Source organism: Micropterus salmoides, unplaced genomic scaffold (assembly GCF_014851395.1).
Source record: "Micropterus salmoides isolate LMB-PRFRI ecotype aquatic unplaced genomic scaffold, ASM1485139v1 Ms_hic_scaffold_19, whole genome shotgun sequence".
In the NCBI taxonomy this organism is placed as follows: Eukaryota; Metazoa; Chordata; class Actinopteri; order Centrarchiformes; family Centrarchidae; genus Micropterus; species Micropterus salmoides.
This window is the reverse complement of record NW_024041039.1, coordinates 5,969,002-5,986,076: the sequence shown is the minus strand read 5'-3', so window position 1 is coordinate 5,986,076 and position 17,075 is coordinate 5,969,002. Positions and strand designations below refer to the sequence as shown.

The following is a 17,075-nucleotide window of genomic DNA, read 5'->3' as shown; positions in this document are numbered from 1 at the left end:
ATTGTTGCCTTTCTAGAGCTCTGAAGTACAGAAGCATACACTGTGACCACCTCTGCAGGTCATGCTGAGAGAGTGGGAGGGTTTTGAGGATTCAGGAAAAGTGGGGGAGGTGTTTTGTTGCAGGTTTTGTTGCTTGTTGTTTTGTTTAGTTCCTCTTTTTGCCTTGGTAAGGACACACACGCGCCAACCACTCGAGTTCAATTAGCACACGAGCGAGCAAAGTCACGTTTTGGCTGGAAGTGTGGGCCGAGGGAAGGGTCTGCTGCTGGAGCCGAGCTCGGCAGCAGCTTTGTGCCTCCAGGAGAGGCTCAGTGTGGAGGAAGCGGCACCGCGCTTGCCACAATATGGTCAAGAAACACCCTCCAACCATGCACATGGGTGATGGTGCAAGCCAGCTGCGTAGAAAAGTTCACTGTGAAGTTATTTTTATCTGCTGCTTTTTTGTATCTTGTGACTCACTTATTGTTTCTCTCTGCATTCTTTGCATCTGTCTTTTCCTTATTCACCGATTTCTCATTCACTGCTCTCTCTGTCTCTCCCTCAATCTCTAATGCTTTTTGTTGTTCTCTAATTCCCTCTCTTTTTTTCTCTCTTGTACAGGAGAGGTCTTCGACTACCTGGTTGCACATGGAAGAATGAAGGAAAAAGAGGCCAGGGCTAAATTTAGACAGGTACCCAGCTTTCTCCCCCTGCAGTGTTCTGGTTTCACACCTCTGCTCCCGGCTCTGCCTCAGACAGGTCGCTGTCCTCTGTCCTGCTTCTGGGACAGCAACGTCTCTGTTGTCTGAAGACGGATGACGAATGTCAAAACCGGCCTCTTTCCCCATCACTCACCTCTCAATGACTGTCACGCGTGATCCAAAGTCATTGAATGTTGTTAACCATTAGAAACTAGACAAACACTAAACTATTATGTGTTTAAAAGGAAGGTTTAGAACTTTTAGAGACACCAAAATTAGTAATCACAAATTTCTGTTGCTATAAAAAAACCATAGGTGCTTACTGTGAGGTACGTAGTTACTGTTAGCAAAGCGACTGCATGTCAGTGAGGTATGAAAACATGTACTCAAATCATAAAGCAAAGCTTAATTAAACCTTCCAAATCTTAGTCAGTCTGACAAATGGGTTCCTGCACAGAGCTGTATGGTGCAGATGTTTAGTTTTTTACAGTCACAACATTGTTTTAAGGCAAAAGGTCGAGCATTTTACCTCCATGGTAAACACCTCGCCCAGTTTAATTTGGAGCGGAAGATGCAATAAAATTAGAAAAGTATCTAAAATATGTACATGTTTAAAGTAAATGTTGAATTCCTGTGTGCCCTGATATTGATAACGCAGCCTTTCTGTACCGTTAGCGCATGCTATGGTACCTCTGCACAGAGGAAACCTGTTCTCTCTCACCCTCCCTGGTGTCTTCAGCCTAACCAGCTTTATCTTTCATCTTTCTTGTCAGTGTCAACCACATCTCCTCCTCCTCCTCCTCCTCTACCACATCCTTTATTGCAGTCTGAGAGCGAAACACCAGACATTTAACTAAGCTCTGCTTGTTTTTTTTTTCCTCCAACAGATTGTATCGGCGGTGCAGTACTGCCACCAGAAGCACATCGTTCATAGAGACCTCAAGGTGAGTTCAGGGAAGCCACTCTGGTTGGTAGCAGATTATCTCAGAAAGAAGCTTAGGCAACTGTTTCTGTCCTTCCAGTAACTCTAATCAACAAGAATGCAATGCAGCCACATGAGGGGTTGTTCAAAAGAACAAAGTGTGAAGCAATTATCAGCAACATCAAAGTTTTCTCTGGAATTTAGTCTTTTTTTTTTGGCAATTGCCAACCAAGGTGAAGGTTGATAAATGGGGGACGGGACAGCAAATTACCTCAATTTTCAAACTATAGAGTTATGGAGAGTTAAAGATGTATTTCGTTTTCATTGTCATACCAATGCAAAGGTTCAACCCACATGGGATAACATAACATGAAGTAAATACATTAATGTTCCAAAGGGAACCTGTGCATGTCCCTAAACCAAAGAATAGAAAGTAAAGTGTGTCTCACTCAGAAACAGAATAGAAAAACAATATTAAATCCACCTATAAAACAGTTTTTCTCAATGAGCATGCATTGTCTGTTTGACGTTAGTATTTTTTCCTTTTATATTAACTTTTACTATTATTGTTTTACCTTGTATTTGTTAAAAACCCTTTATAGTTTATATATTTCAGTCCTGGCTTTTTTGGTTCCATGCTGGATTGACGTGTGTAATTCTTTAAAACCAAAAACCAACTAATATTTTGTTTTAGTCGTACAAAATAATCTCTTACTTCGTGACAGAATGGATGGATGGTATAAAACAAAAAGCATTTAATTTTCTGTTTAATTTAAAACTCACACGTGACCAAGCCGCTCTCCTTCACCCATATCAACTAAACCTCCAGATTCAGTTATTAAGCTGACAACATTGACACCAGCTGGTATATATCTGTGAATTGCCAATCATTATCTTAACTGATTAGCTTTGAACATCACAGATGATATCTGTGTGTGTTTGGACAGAGATTTTCTGCAGGTTTTAATTCCCATTCCCAGCTGCAGAAAACTTCCTATAATAAGATGGTAATTTGCATTCTGGAAGTAAAATTAATACTTATGTGTCGTAGTATTCGTGTTAATCATCAGTCCTCTGCAGAGTTTAAATTAGTGTCTCCACCTTTAGCGGCTAATTACCTCTGACTCATGTTGAATAGAAAGGTCAGAGTCGAGAGTTGACGTCAGTGCTGTGTGTTTTATCACACTCATTTTAACTCCCATTCACACAGCTGCTCTAAACAAAACAAAGCACATGCTGCTGATGAGACCCTACTCTGCCATTTTCTGACTCTCTCCTCAGCTGGACAAACACCTTTTAAAACATTACACCAAGTGGGCGGCCCTCTGAACTGCTCGCATGTTCTGCACCACATGACCCATTGTAGCGTAAATAGCCCGCCTCCATTTTGCAGCCGTGACGCGCCGTACTTCTCCTAGTATAAATATTGGATGTGTGTTTTTATCTCGGCGTCAGTGGGAGTCACTCGGCTGAGAGAAGCCAGTGTGTCTGAACTGTCTCCTCTGTAGAACTTCATGAATGATCCATGAGCAGGGAGACGTGAGCGCAGCGTCTTCCCCCTGCTCCATGTTGTAGTGGATGTGTGTGTGTGTCTCTAATGAGGGCAGGTGTCCATATGTCTCAGGTGTCATGAAGTACATGAGGAACACACAGTTAAATATTAACCAACAAATGAAGCACAACCCCCGCAGGCTTGTAGCCACTTTCATGACTTTATCAGCGTCATTCAATATTTCTTCTGCTGTTGGTCAGCCATGTTGCGATGAGTTGTTGTTTTACCCCCTCACGCAGCTGAAAGCCTCTCAGGATGCAGGTTCGGTAGATTTCTCTGCTCTCTTTGCTTCGGCTTCCTAATTAGTCTTTGGCCTACAGCTACGTGTAAGCACCGAGCAGATGTTTTGAGTTGAAATCCTCGCCTGCGTTTCATTCACAGAGATGTTGACTGTTTGACTATATCAGACCGATCACTCCATGGATATGGAAATTATGAATCAATTAGTCAATCAATTATCAACGCTGTTGCTGATACATTTTCCGTTGAAGTCATTTGCCAAAACATTTTTTAAGATTCAGCTTTTCAAAGCCGAAGATTGGCTGCTTTCGTGTGTTTATTATTCTAAAAGGAATATTTTGGGGTTTTGAACAGTTCGTGGGGGAAATGAATCATTTGAAGACTCCAAAGTGAGTCTCATTCAAAGACTCGCTTTGGGCTCTGGGAACTAATGATGGGCTTCTTTCACTAATTTCTGGCAATGTATATACTAAACAATTAATAGAATAGTTAATTATTTTGAGAACTGTTCTTATTCGCTTTCTTGCCAAGAGTTGGATGAGAAGATTGGAGCCGCACTCTTGTCTGTACAATAAATGTAAAGCTGCTGCCAGTTAGCTTAGCTTAGCATAAAAACTTAAAGCAAAGTCTACCTACTAGCACTGCAGTTTTCCAAATTATTAAAACATCACTTTAATAAATGAATTAAAAATTATAGATTAATCAGTGAAAATAATTGTTAGTTGCCGCCCTAGTGATAATCAATTAAAGCTTCTGTTAATGTATGTAGCCAGGCTCTGACCTTTGTGTGGAAAAATAGCTTCACTTATTGGTGTAAAATGAATACTACGGCAGAGAAATATCATGTATTTCAGGAAGCTGCTTTTCAGCTGAGATGGTTAGAATTTATTTAATTGTTAGAAATCTGTCTTAATATGATTTTTTTTTTTTTTCCAAAATATCTTAATTAGCTTTATTAAAACCTTCAGTCACTGATGGCTCTCATCAGATTCACTCTTAACCCAGCTTATCTTTTAATCTTTGATTTGACAAACTGAATTAATAATAAGAGTATCTTTGAGGAAGACACTTTGAATGTCCATCGGATAAAGGCATTAACTGGATAGATGCCCTGTAAGTAAAAAAGATCGTAACCCCTGACCTCTTTGTGTGTACTCAGGCTGAGAACCTGCTCCTGGACGCAGACATGAACATCAAGATCGCAGATTTTGGCTTCAGCAATGAGTTCACCATGGGCAACAAGCTGGATACGTTCTGCGGCTCTCCGCCATACGCAGCGCCGGAGCTTTTCCAGGGGAAGAAGTACGACGGGCCGGAGGTGGACGTTGGAGTCTGGGGGTCATACTGTACACGCTGGTCAGCGGCTCGCTGCCCTTCGATGGACAGAACCTCAAGGTAGGATAGTGTGGGTGTGGATGCACAGACGTATCGATGCTACGGTTACCATTTACCATAACCTCAGCACTCCATACGTTTACATACTCCAACAATTTATCTTTCTATGCAGACAAAAGACGCAGTTGCTGGATAACGACAAAAAAGATTAGATTTTTCTTTCAAAGTCTTTGAGATGCATGCAGAGTGCTGAGCTCATGACCAGGGCTAGTATTACTTTGTGATGGTAACACCTCCAGTTTGTATTTTCATTATATTCTTTGAAAATCAAAAATCGGGATGACTAAATAATAGAGTAACAATTGGATGTTCCTGTATCGAACCCTCATGTTAATGCTAAGAAGATACATGGGTAATTTTCAGTTCATTCTGTAGGCTCTTGCCACCTCTTACAGTTGTGGTAATCTGGCTAAAAGTTCATTATAATTGACTATTTAACTGTGAAGCATTAGAGCCATTGTGACCTCTTTTGTAGCTCTCTCGTTCTCCAGGTTATCTTAGATATGATTAAACATTAACAAGGTATTAGAACCTGCTTTCTGCATCAGATCCTCACATTTGTTTTAGTATGAATTTAACAAGCATATGAAGATTTCATAAGGGGAACAGTAATTCGCCCCATTGCATGTTTAAGTGTTTTGCCTAAATTTCCTGGTTGTCGTCCTCTCCTCTGCAGGAGCTGCGGGAGCGCGTGCTCAGAGGGAAGTATCGCATCCCTTTCTACATGTCCACGGACTGTGAGAACCTCCTCAAACGTTTCCTGGTGCTCAACCCGGGCAAGCGGGGTACTCTCGAGGTGAGGGAGGACGCAGAAAATGTAAATATACCTCTCAATTCTTAACACACTCCGCCAGCACGTCTGCACCATCGGAGAATGCCATCTATCCTCCACCTCTCCAACAAACCCCCCTTCCCTCCTCTCAGCTCCTGCACCCCCACCCCCACCCCCCCAGTCATCTTCTCTGACGCCCACGGTGTCCTGTTTTCCGTGTGCGCCCGGCACACACTCTCCTCCTCCTTTCTGATGTTGTAACCATGAATAATGCATCATCATTCTTGTGTTTGTACCAAAATTGTCTGTCTTGTTCACTTCTCTGCCTTCATCTGTGAGTCGAGGCTTCCTCACAGCGTTAAGGGCGGCACATAAAACCAGCTTAGTCAAGTCTAAGCCATTTTTAATATAACAGAGAACCATTGAGTTCAAGTGATAAATCTCATTTAAAGTTCTTCATGAGACCGGTGTGGATTGAACCTCATGTCAGGATGCAAAAAAAAGCCAATTAACGTTGATGTTTTTTCACTTTCAACAAAGATGTAGTTTCTGCTGAACCTCTGCAAAAGATCATTCAGTAAAAGCAATACCACACACACAGTTTTACTTTATTATTTTATAAATATTATTTATTAAAGGTACTTGCGATATCAAATGTAAAAGTTCCCATTTTGCAAAATGGCTCCTGAGAGTTTATATTATATCATCACATCATTATTATTGATGCATTAACATGTGAGCATGGATGTTATTTTAAATCTAAAACAACGCATATTCAGAAGATGTTTTGTATGTAAAATATGTAAAGTAAAGAGCAAAAAGTAAAACATTTCCCACTGAACTGCAGTCAAAGCCCTTGTTAGGAAAGTAAACTCTTGTGTCACAGTTTGTTATAAAATCAACATTCATTAGCGGCAGAGATCAAGACAAATCTTATTATTATAATAATCTTTATTTATAGAGCACGTTTCAAAACACAAGTGCTAAGACAATAAAACACAAAACAGATATTATACACGATAAAAGCAAGAAAACATTTAAGAAATTCAAATATAGTTAAAAGAAAAATAAGTAAATAAGTAAAATCAACTAAATTCAGGTAAGATTCTCCTATAAAAGTATGTTTTAAGAAGAAGTTTAAGAGTTCACTGACTTGGTCGACCTGATTTCCTCGGGCAGGCTGTTCCAGAGCCTCGGGGCCCCGATTGCAAACTGTCCCCTTTAGTTTTCACTCCAGACTCTGAAACAGACAGCAGACCTCTGCCCGAGGATCCTTAGTCCAAATGGAGCCAAGTCCAGGATGTCAGAAAAGTCATATGACTGCTGTCCTGACTGAGTCCATTAAAGCAAGAGGTGGAATTTTTGACTTCACCTCCTTCCAAAGTGCATGGAGAAAGTAAGAAGTCTGCAACACTTGTGAGACAAACATATTTTGGCGTGTGGCCTGATACAAGTTTTGACCTTTTTTAGCAAAGGTTATCAAAGTGTGTCAAAATGTCCTGACAGGTACAAGTTAAACATTCCAAACTGCAAGTCGTTACTTCATTTTCCACAATCCATAAACGGATAATACTAGAAATATTTAGACATTTCATTTCACTTTGAGCCTCTGCTGAGATTAAAATAGTCGTGTTTGATGTAAGAGGCAGAAAGGACGGAGAGAGAGTTGTTCCACAGATCAATCAGAGTGGTGATCCGCGTTGTCAGAAAAGTGTTAACGATCATCTTTTTGCTGTAATCATGCAGCCTTACCCGACACCCTGCAGTATATCATTAACATATAAAACAGTTCTTTTCAAGAGTATTTTTTGCACGTGAGCTGTAAACTGGATCGTGTTTAAAAGCCTGCATTTTTTAATTGGGCCATTTAATCAGAGAGCTGGTTTTATTGCGTCTTGTTGTTTTCTGTCCAGCTGAATGTAAAGCCTAGTTCACACTACGATTTTTTTAAGTGAATAAAACTAGATGTTGTTGGCTCGACTCTGAGAGGTCACATGTGTTGGCCTCAGATGCCACATGATTGCCCTGGATTTATGGCACGAGCTCTGGTTACAGAGCATCATCAGTGATAATTAGTTTGGCACAGCCCTTTGTTAAAACCCCAGAGAGCAATTGATCAGCTGCAAATTAAAAATAAAGGCACAAACAAATGAGATGTTACACAGAACAATATGGACGTTTCTGTGAAAGGGCAGAATGATTAACCTTGGCTTTAAGGTTATATCGCACACAATTTTCTGTGTCTTTAAGCATTTTGTGCTTAAATGAACTTAGAACTTATAAAAAACAAATAAAGAAATACTTCACTGGACCCTGAAAACACACAAACACACTAAAATAGATATTCCTCTATAATATCTGCTTTTAAAATAGTTCAGTAGATCAGGATGTTTGAAGGGGAAAAGGGTGGTTTACATGGAGCAGGTCTTTTATGGATATCTTAAGTGGGATTTATAGTTTTCTGTTAAGGGTTTTCAGCATAGTTTTGGAACCTACACATGTAGCCTGTATGCTTAATAAATCTTAACTTCTCCAACTTGTTCACCTTGGGCTTCCTGTCTTTTCTCCTTCAAGTTTCTGATGCAGGTGCAGACTGTAGATTATGAACATGTTGAAGAAAGAGTCCGTGATGTGCTCCTTTTTACACACACCGCAGGGCAAAGTAGAAGTTACCTAGCTGTAACTGTTAGAATGTGAACATCCCATCTTTACTCTGTGTCACAGTGTAAACACATTTAACATGGGGGGTTTAATAAGGACAAAACTGTCTGATCACACACAATACGTCCATCTTGTGTTGCAGTGGTGATATCAACAAATGAACTATAAATGAAAACCTGTCGTAGGTGAATCACCTTTATTCTGTGAAGTTGCATTCTTGCTTCACTGTCTCTGGAGCTAGACTGAGACAAAAATTGAGGTCATTTAGACACTGTAGCTTTTGTTTTTTCTTCATAATATCCCGCTCAATACATATCAAATTTGAGGAATCCGTGTGTGTGTGTGTGTGTGTGTGTGTCTGTATTTACCAGCATCATTACTATTCATTAATCCAGAAAACTATATATATCTATATATCTATATATATACCAGCTTTAACCATAATTTTTAAGGGAATTTAAAGGATTCTTATCGTGTTTGGTTAAAAAATACCAGCCAATATATCATTGTATTTTTGTAATTCTAAAATATCAACATCGGCCTCAAAAGTCCAATATCAAGTCGGGCTCTAATTGTCTCACTTTGCTTTTGCAGCAAATCATGAAGGATCGATGGATCAATGCAGGATTTGAAGAGGACGAGCTCAAGCCTTACACTGAGCCAGAGCTGGACATCACAGACCAGAGGAGAATAGGTAAAAAAAGAAGAAAAAAAAAAGAACGCTGATGTTGCAGATAAAATCACATAACGGCAAAGAAAGTTTTCTTGATCATTTGCGTTTCTATCAAGCTTTATGACCATTGGGCCTGATGCACCGTGTTGTGTAATCAGACACAAGCATAAACACAGTCTCCTTTTTAAAAACTCAGTCTGTACGGTTTTTGTCCGAGGGTGAGAAAATGTGGGCGGAGTTAAATGTTAGCGAGGTCGCAGCTCCACAACAACACAGTCGGTCTCATTATTTCAGTGCTGAAGAGCCTTAAAAGAAAAGATGAAACGTGACGATGAATAAATAAACACGAGCTGCATGCAAATACAGAATGAGAGAGAGAGAGAGAGATGCCGCCCCATCGTGCCCTGGATGAAAGCTGTGGGAGGAGGGGGGGGGGGGGGGCTCTTACATAACAGCAGCTGGGGTTCATGCACATGTGCTGGTGCGAACTCCCAGTCACCCAGTCAGTGCGGGGAAAAAAGAAAGCTTTATCGGAGGAATCCCTGAATCCTTAATAAGGCATGTAAAACTTTACATAAAGCTACCTCCTTAGTATATTTGAGTAGATCTGGTGTCTTACCCAGCAAAAAGCTTTACACTTCAGCCGGGAAGGATGTGAACAACACCTTGTTGAGACATGCACCTTGTTACGTAAATGTGTGTACACCTCCGAGTCACTTTTAGGTAAAAGTCACTTATAAAGTCGGACCTGGTAATATTTCTGTAACACAAATCTGACTTGAAAGCATAAAAGCAGCATAAGTTTAAATACAGAGATTAAATGTTTGTCTTGTTCTGCCTTAAGAGCACTGTAATAAATAAATAAATCCTCTCATACACAAAAAGCAGTAAAAGCAGTTTATTAAACTGATTTTATTGTGAATGAGCCAATTTGAGGAGATTAGACCTGAAACAAGTTGTCAATTAGTCGCCAAAAAGTGCATCAGCAGCTGTTTTGATTATTGATTAATTGTCTTTAGTCATTTTTTAAAACAACACTCTGTACTTTCAGCATGTCACACGTGAATTGTCTTTTTACTTAGCCTTGTATGATGAAGACGTCACTTTAAGTTCTAGGAAACTGTGATAGAATTTTGTTACTACTTTATGTGATATTTTTTAGACTATACCCAGGGGCGTAGCACCAAATCTGGACCCTGTACACAGGCATTCTCTATGGACCCCTCTCTACACCCACAGCTTTTCATTGTAGTATCCTGTATACCCCCAGTCCTACACCCCTGACTGAACCAGTAAATCAGTGACGGATCAATCAGTAATAATAATAATGGTTTGGTTGTATCCTTAGAGGAGATTCTAATGTCTGCTCTGTGTGTAAAACATATATTTACCTTGAGGTTCAGGGAAAAAAAGAGAAAACCACAATAATATTCCACCAGCGCTGGCTCTCTATATGCAAACATTTCCAGCAAAACACTTAGCAAATGGGGATCAAACGAGAGTCCAAAGATGTTTTCATTCTATGCTGGTGCACTGTTGTCAGCAGAATTTGCTGCCTAATTATGTTAAATGGGGAAGTGAATGTGAAAATGTATTACAGGATTCACTATGAGAAGCTGTGGCGAGCGTCTCTGGTGCTCCCACTGGTCATTAACTAACGGCAAAATAAGTTTTTAAATCATCACTGATGGTGCCTGTGAGAAAACAGAAAACAGCGTGGAGAGAGGCATCAGCTGCCAAACATCACACGGGGCATTGTGGCTCTTTCTGTAATGGTGCTGTCAAGGCTGAATGAAGCTGGATTGGATATAATGGAAAAAAATATCTTTGCAAGCAGCCATTCCTTTAACGGATAGACGAAGAGAGCGGTCATACGTATTCCATGTCTGAAAAGAGCATAAAACATGCACACTATGGTTTCTTTCATTACTAAAGTTAATCAGAATCTCATCATAAGAGTATTTGAATATGAGCTCTTCTGTGTGTGATGCTGCTGTTGAGGAGAAGAAAGATGTGTTGAGGGGGAGCAGGAGGGTGAAAGTGAGATGGATTGTTATCACAGATTCTGCCTAGTTACAGAGGTGGAGCTACTTTCTGTTTCTGTGTGGCCAGTTTTACATGAAGCTTGATGTTGAGCTGCAGGTCGTCAGACTCGCGTGTTAGTTTCCAGGTATAGAAGACAGACGTTTTTTAAAATCATGGCATCAATAACGGTGTCTGTTGTTTTATTAGTTTACTTACATTTGCCACATCCGCTGGGGTGGATTACTCCATGTTGGTGTGGAAAGATTTAATTCGACCAAATTAGAAGTTGTCAGTCAGTAAAAAGTCTGCAAAGGAGAGCTGTTAACTCACCAAAAATAATGGCATTCGTTCGGCTTTCAAGGCAGAGTTTCAGTGTGATCAGAACGCTGCCTTAGAGGCTTTTCCACACTGACAGCAAGGAAATTCTGTCAGACAGGATGAATCATCTTCATTTGTCAGTTTTTTTTTTTTTGTATCCTCTTCATTTGTCAGGTTGACTGTATATTAAAAACACTAAACATATTGAGTTTTTGCTCAAAAGCTGTGAACAGCAGGAATCTGAAGCAGCACTTCGGGCTGCTTGAAGCAGAAACCTTACAAGATATTGGAATAAGGAAGAAATCTGTAGAATGTAGACAGTCCTGCTGCTGGATGCAGGTTATGACTGTTGCCCAGTAAGGCCAAAGCATCCGAAGGCAGAGGCAGCAACTGGTTAAGTAATAAATGTTAAATGTTAGATGATGATGAAACGGTATGAAAATTTCATTTCACGATTATAGTCACCAAAATTATCACGGTTATCAGTATTATCACGGTATTGTAAAAATGTGCCTAAAAATACTAAAATGTACTGATACACACACTGAAACCATTTCAACAAGTTTTATATTGAAAACTACAAATACAATTGCTATTTTGTTTGCATAAAAAATAAAATAACAGCAAATACCTTTTTGTAAATACATGAAAATCATCTAAGTGTGCAAATAATTTACTTGTAAGTGTAGTAGAGTAATAGAAAACCAGCAGACGCTACAGTCATGGCATGCATGCTGCTGATTCTGTGTAATTGAATCATTGATCGAAAGAGGCTTGTTCAAAATAATAGCAGTGTCGATCAATTAGTGAGGTCATTCATTCTGTGAAAAAACAGGTTGCCCTTATTTAAAGGAGCCCTGTTGTGCTTTTCCATATTTCATGACTTATCTACAATGTTGGATGTTCATGTTAAACATGGCCAAAGCTTCAAATAATGAGGTAAAAGTATTTAAAAGAAATCCCTGTGAGCCAAAACCTCAGATTTCGTCCTGTTCTGAGCGCTGCGTTTTGAACTGCTTTTTCTACCAGCGCCTGCGTTCTACGACACACAGAGCTACACGAGCCGGTGTTACATATATGGTCATTCGCTCCGCACTGCAATGGCACTGCTACGCTTAGTCTGTCTGGCAACAACAGCCTGGTAACATGCTTCAGGTCTTGAGAAGGAGGGGCTTAAAGAGGCAGGAGCATCTACAGCTTGTTTCAGACGGAGGCTGAAATGAAGGCCTACGGTTTCCTTTAAGGACGAAGGCAGCAAATGTTGAACATGCTGGTTATAGTGAAGTTCACTATAAAATGGATTGTTCCAGACATTGTTCAGAAGAACACATACTTTCATTAAAAAGTTGATTGGAGAGGGGAAAACATATATAAAGAAGTACAGAAAATTATAGGCTGCTCCGCTAAAAAGCCAAAATGGCAAAGACTCAGCCAATGATTGATCAGCTACAGGGAGATCAAACAAGGTCTAAAGTTACCTGTGACAATTGGAAGACGCCTTTGCAAATCCAAGCTTTTGGCAAGAAGTCCCTCCAAAATCCCATTGCTGCCGTAACGACATGTGGTGAAGAGGTTACAGTTTGCCAAAGAACACATTGACTGGCCTAAAGAGAAATGGTGCAACATGTTGTGGAACAGTCTACAGATCTTATGAATGAATTACTAGTTCATATAATTATGTATTTATGGTTTAACCAATATTAGATTTGATGTGCCTTTTTTTTATAAGTAATGACCGCAGTTGTTCGTCTGCAGAGCTTCCGACTGCTGCGTACATAAAGAACTCTGCTCCAAGGACATGTATTATATTAGAAGTAACATTTGCTGAAAATACAGAGATGCTGTGCTCGGGCACTCTGACGCACACACACTCATGTACACTTTTTACTGTTAACACCCCAGCGAAGCTTTGAAGGAGCTGCTCTACCTTACAGCTCAAATGAGCTTTAGGCTACAGGAACAGATATTTGGTAAAAGTCAAAATTATAAAAACTTAGCCTATTAAGAAGGTTGACACCAAGCTGCTCTGACAGATTTATTACTGGCAGGAAATCAGAGCACATCAACAGCTCGTGACTCATCTTAACACCTTCTGTTGGGAAAACCAGTCTAAAGAAGAATTCTGCTTTGCTTAGAAATGTTCTCCAACATGTTTCAGAGAGTCTATTAAAAATGAATAGGCTGCGTAGTGACGAAGGGATAAAAGCCTTCCTATGACGCATGTTGGGGCGAGGGGCACAGATAAATGTTTAAAGCGGATCAGGCTGGAGTTTCTGCAGGAAACTCCTACAAACGTGAGCTGGAGGATGGGGAGCGGGGGAGATCCACTCTGTCACGCAGTCTCTCCAATCAGCATTGTTCTGCTTCCGATTGATTGATTTTGATTGCAGAACAGGAAGGTGGCTGATTACCTGATTCACACACCTGAATCCTTTCACGAAGCCTCATAAAAGCTCAAGATCTGGAGCATCTTGGTAGCCTAATAGTTAAGGCATGGACCATGTAACCGCAACATTCACGAGTTCTAACCCATGTGAGTGTGTCCCTCAATTGGTTGTCAAAAAAAGGCAAAAACTACCCAAAAAATATTAAAACAAACTACCATGATCCTAGTTCCTAGACTGAGGATTTTACATGTATAATGAATTATCTGCCATGTGCTGTTATTGCCATTTCTACTATATCATTGTTTCTTACCATTTTACTGACGTATGTGGAGCTGAAACCGTAAATGTACAAAGTCACGTTGCAGTGCTTGTGAATGTGTCTGAAGAAATGGATGTTGAGGTGCTTTTGAGTTGGTGCGTCAGTCTTGCGCTGTGACTTGCCAGAGATAATCTTTTTAAAGGGTGTCGGGTGGTGCAGTGAGATCTTCTTCTGATATGTGGAGAAACACCATTAATTGACCCTTCGCTAAGCCACAGCGCAGTATAGGACTCTCTCTAACTGAGGTCAGACACTTTCATGGTTGCGCTCTATTGACCCAGAGAGGTTGAAAAGAGAAGTACAATTTATTCTCTTTCCAAAACCTAAAACAAATCCAGAACAATGTCGGCTGTGGATTGTTCCTAATGTAATGTTAGTTAGCTAACGCTAGCTAACTTACTACTGAATGTAACGTTATAAAGCCCTACTGTTCTGCTTTTTAATGATTGTAATAGTGAATAGAGACCAACCCAGCTGTATAGAAACAATGCTCATCCTTAATATCGTTGTCCTCTTTCTCAATATTCGGATAATACGGTGGTTTACTTTTACTCTGTGATCGGTAGGCTTTAGCTTCTATCGTTGTTTTTTTCCACTGACGGCCTGAATACAACCTTCAAATGCACAATGCAACTGCAAAACTATATGCTTCTTTCTGAGATTGTTTTTTCCAACAATTAGACAACATTTCTTTGGGGAGTGCAGTAATGGACAGTGGCAGCGCTATGCTAAAAGTCCGTCAGGTCCGACAGGTTGTCGGACTTGGCAATAGTAACTAAGGGGGTCGTGGCTTAGCTAAGGGTCAATTGATTCTTTAATGAGCCATTTTCTTCAGAGAAAGTTAGTTTTATTTCAAATCAGTTCATCCAAATTCTTACATAAATACCTCAGGTAGATATTACTCACAATTATTTTTTGTCAACAACGATCCAAGGGTAACGCCTACCTTCAGAAAATCGCAAACATCACGCTGCAACCAATTTACTGATCTATTAATCTGTTGGTAATTTTTCATTTAGTCTATGAAATGGAAACAAAATAGTGAAAAATGTCCATCACAAGTCCCGAAACTTGAAGACCATTTATAGACATTTAACCTTCATTAAGTTTATGATCCCTAAAACTACTGTAACAATGATCATTACAGTTAAATTTAAGTTAAAGTTTAGAGTTTTTGAGAGATTAATCAGGAAAAACTGCTCTGTGTGTATACATTTCCCTTTGTTAAAGTGCTGGTTGTCATATTTTTGAATGAGCCGTGTTTGTTTTTGTTTTGTGCAGATGTGATGGTGGGGATGGGCTACAACCTGGAAGAGATCCAGGACTCTCTGGCCAAGATGAAGTATGACGAGATCACAGCCACCTACCTGCTGCTGGGAAGGAAGGCGTTAGAGGTACAGACATTGGCCTGTTCTCATTACAGCACATCGCAGTAGTTCAGCGAATCTTTACTCCCAGGTCAACAGAAAGGAGATGGCGTGTTGTTGTAGAATGTGGAGTAACTGAATCCCTGTCTTTTAATTTGAACTTACCGCACACTGGCCATAAATGGCTTTTATAAAATGATAAACTTGATCAGCAGTGCATTTTAACTATGTCCTGCTCGTGTTCACCAACCTGGTGACAACAGAGGAGGGGAAAAGGGAAATTGTATCTTACATTGGTCGACACATCCTTGTCTGGATGGCGTGCTCTCTTGCTGCTGTTGCTGACACATTTTGTTTTGATCAACACTATGGCTGAACGATTAATTGCATTTGCGATATTATCGCAGTGTGATAAAACAAGATTTTTTAATCGCAAAGGCTGCGATTACACTCTGGTCACATGACACCCAAGAGTAAAGCAGTCTGCAGACGAAGCATCAACTTTGCACGTTACGCTGTACCTTGACTTGTTGTCGTACAATGACCTTAACCTTGACAGAAGCTGACACTACAGAAACTTTAGTGTCACACAGGGAATGAAAGTAGCAGCCGCGGGTAACTTGGTGGTGGGTGAAATTGTCTTTGACTGACAGGAAAAACACACAACAGAAAGACACGTTTAGTAATGTAAACGTACTGTGGCGATCAGCGCCTGCGTCTCACACACACACAACCACCAGTCAGCTCAGGAAATATCTTTGAAACGGCGTTTCAAACCTAACGCACGAGTCTGAAAGAGGCCTAGTCTGTCAGCCAGTGCGCTGCTTACTACCATTAGAGACTGCGGGGTGGGGAACTTCGGTACTTTCAGAGAATTACTAATCTTGTCTATTAAACACGTGAAATTTGCAATTAGATTATTTCCCAAAATCATTCAGTCCTAATCAACACTTCTTAATAGTGAAAAGACCAGAGCTGGGTATATAATTTAATTTGGGAAAGTCTTCAGCTTCTTAATTAAAGGGTTACTTTGGTATTTTTCAACCTGGACCCAATTTTGACATGTTTTTGTGTCTGTGACAAATTGAGACAACCTTCCTGATTTTTAACAGGAGACTCCTACATGTAGGCAAAACAATAGGATTTGGGTCACTTTCGGCTGCAGTCACAACGCAGTGTAAAATCCTTTTTATTCAACCAGAACCAGTCGCTATCTCACACTTGTCAAAGCATCCAGACTCCATTAAGAGAGTCATTTTTGTGACAAGGATTACATTGCAGCCCTGTCTCCCTGCTGCCGAGTGCGGCACGCTTGCTCAATACTGGACCAATTACAAAAACTGTTGTCCCAATTTGTCACTTGGACACAAAAAAAATGGAAAAATAGGTTCCAGGTTGGAAAAACACTGAAGTTAGAGATGAGAAGTTCTCCACAGTTGCAGGTTCATTTGACAAATTTAGGATAATAAACATGTGACTGTAAACCAAACTGCTTTAAGTTTAGTCTACTGTTGACCAAATTAATAATAAATCACACTCATGTAACTCATCAGTCTATCTCTGTACCCCCAGTTGGAGCCTGGCGAGTCAGCCTCCAGCAGCAACCTGTCTCTGGCCAAACCGAGACCCAACAGCGATCTCAATGGCCAGTCGCCCTCCCACCCCAAAGTCCAGAGGAGCATCTCCTCCAACCACAAACAGAGGCGTTACAGTGAACAAGGTGAGGAGGACACAGCATTTTGTTCCCTTGGCCAGGTGTCTCTG

The 17,075-nt window shown here is 40.3% G+C and overlaps 1 protein-coding gene across 1 annotated transcript in view; it reads left to right on the top strand.

Annotated features, from left to right (window-relative positions):
* Positions 1-17,075, top strand: part of LOC119910977 (MAP/microtubule affinity-regulating kinase 3-like) — a 58,670-nt gene that overhangs the window by 23,792 nt on the left and 17,803 nt on the right. The window contains 8 exon segments of the mRNA XM_038729849.1: positions 601-671; positions 1,568-1,624; positions 4,554-4,716; positions 4,719-4,789; positions 5,466-5,585; positions 8,817-8,916; positions 15,226-15,338; positions 16,884-17,031. Of these exon segments, the coding sequence (XP_038585777.1) occupies positions 601-671; positions 1,568-1,624; positions 4,554-4,716; positions 4,719-4,789; positions 5,466-5,585; positions 8,817-8,916; positions 15,226-15,338; positions 16,884-17,031 (843 nt within the window).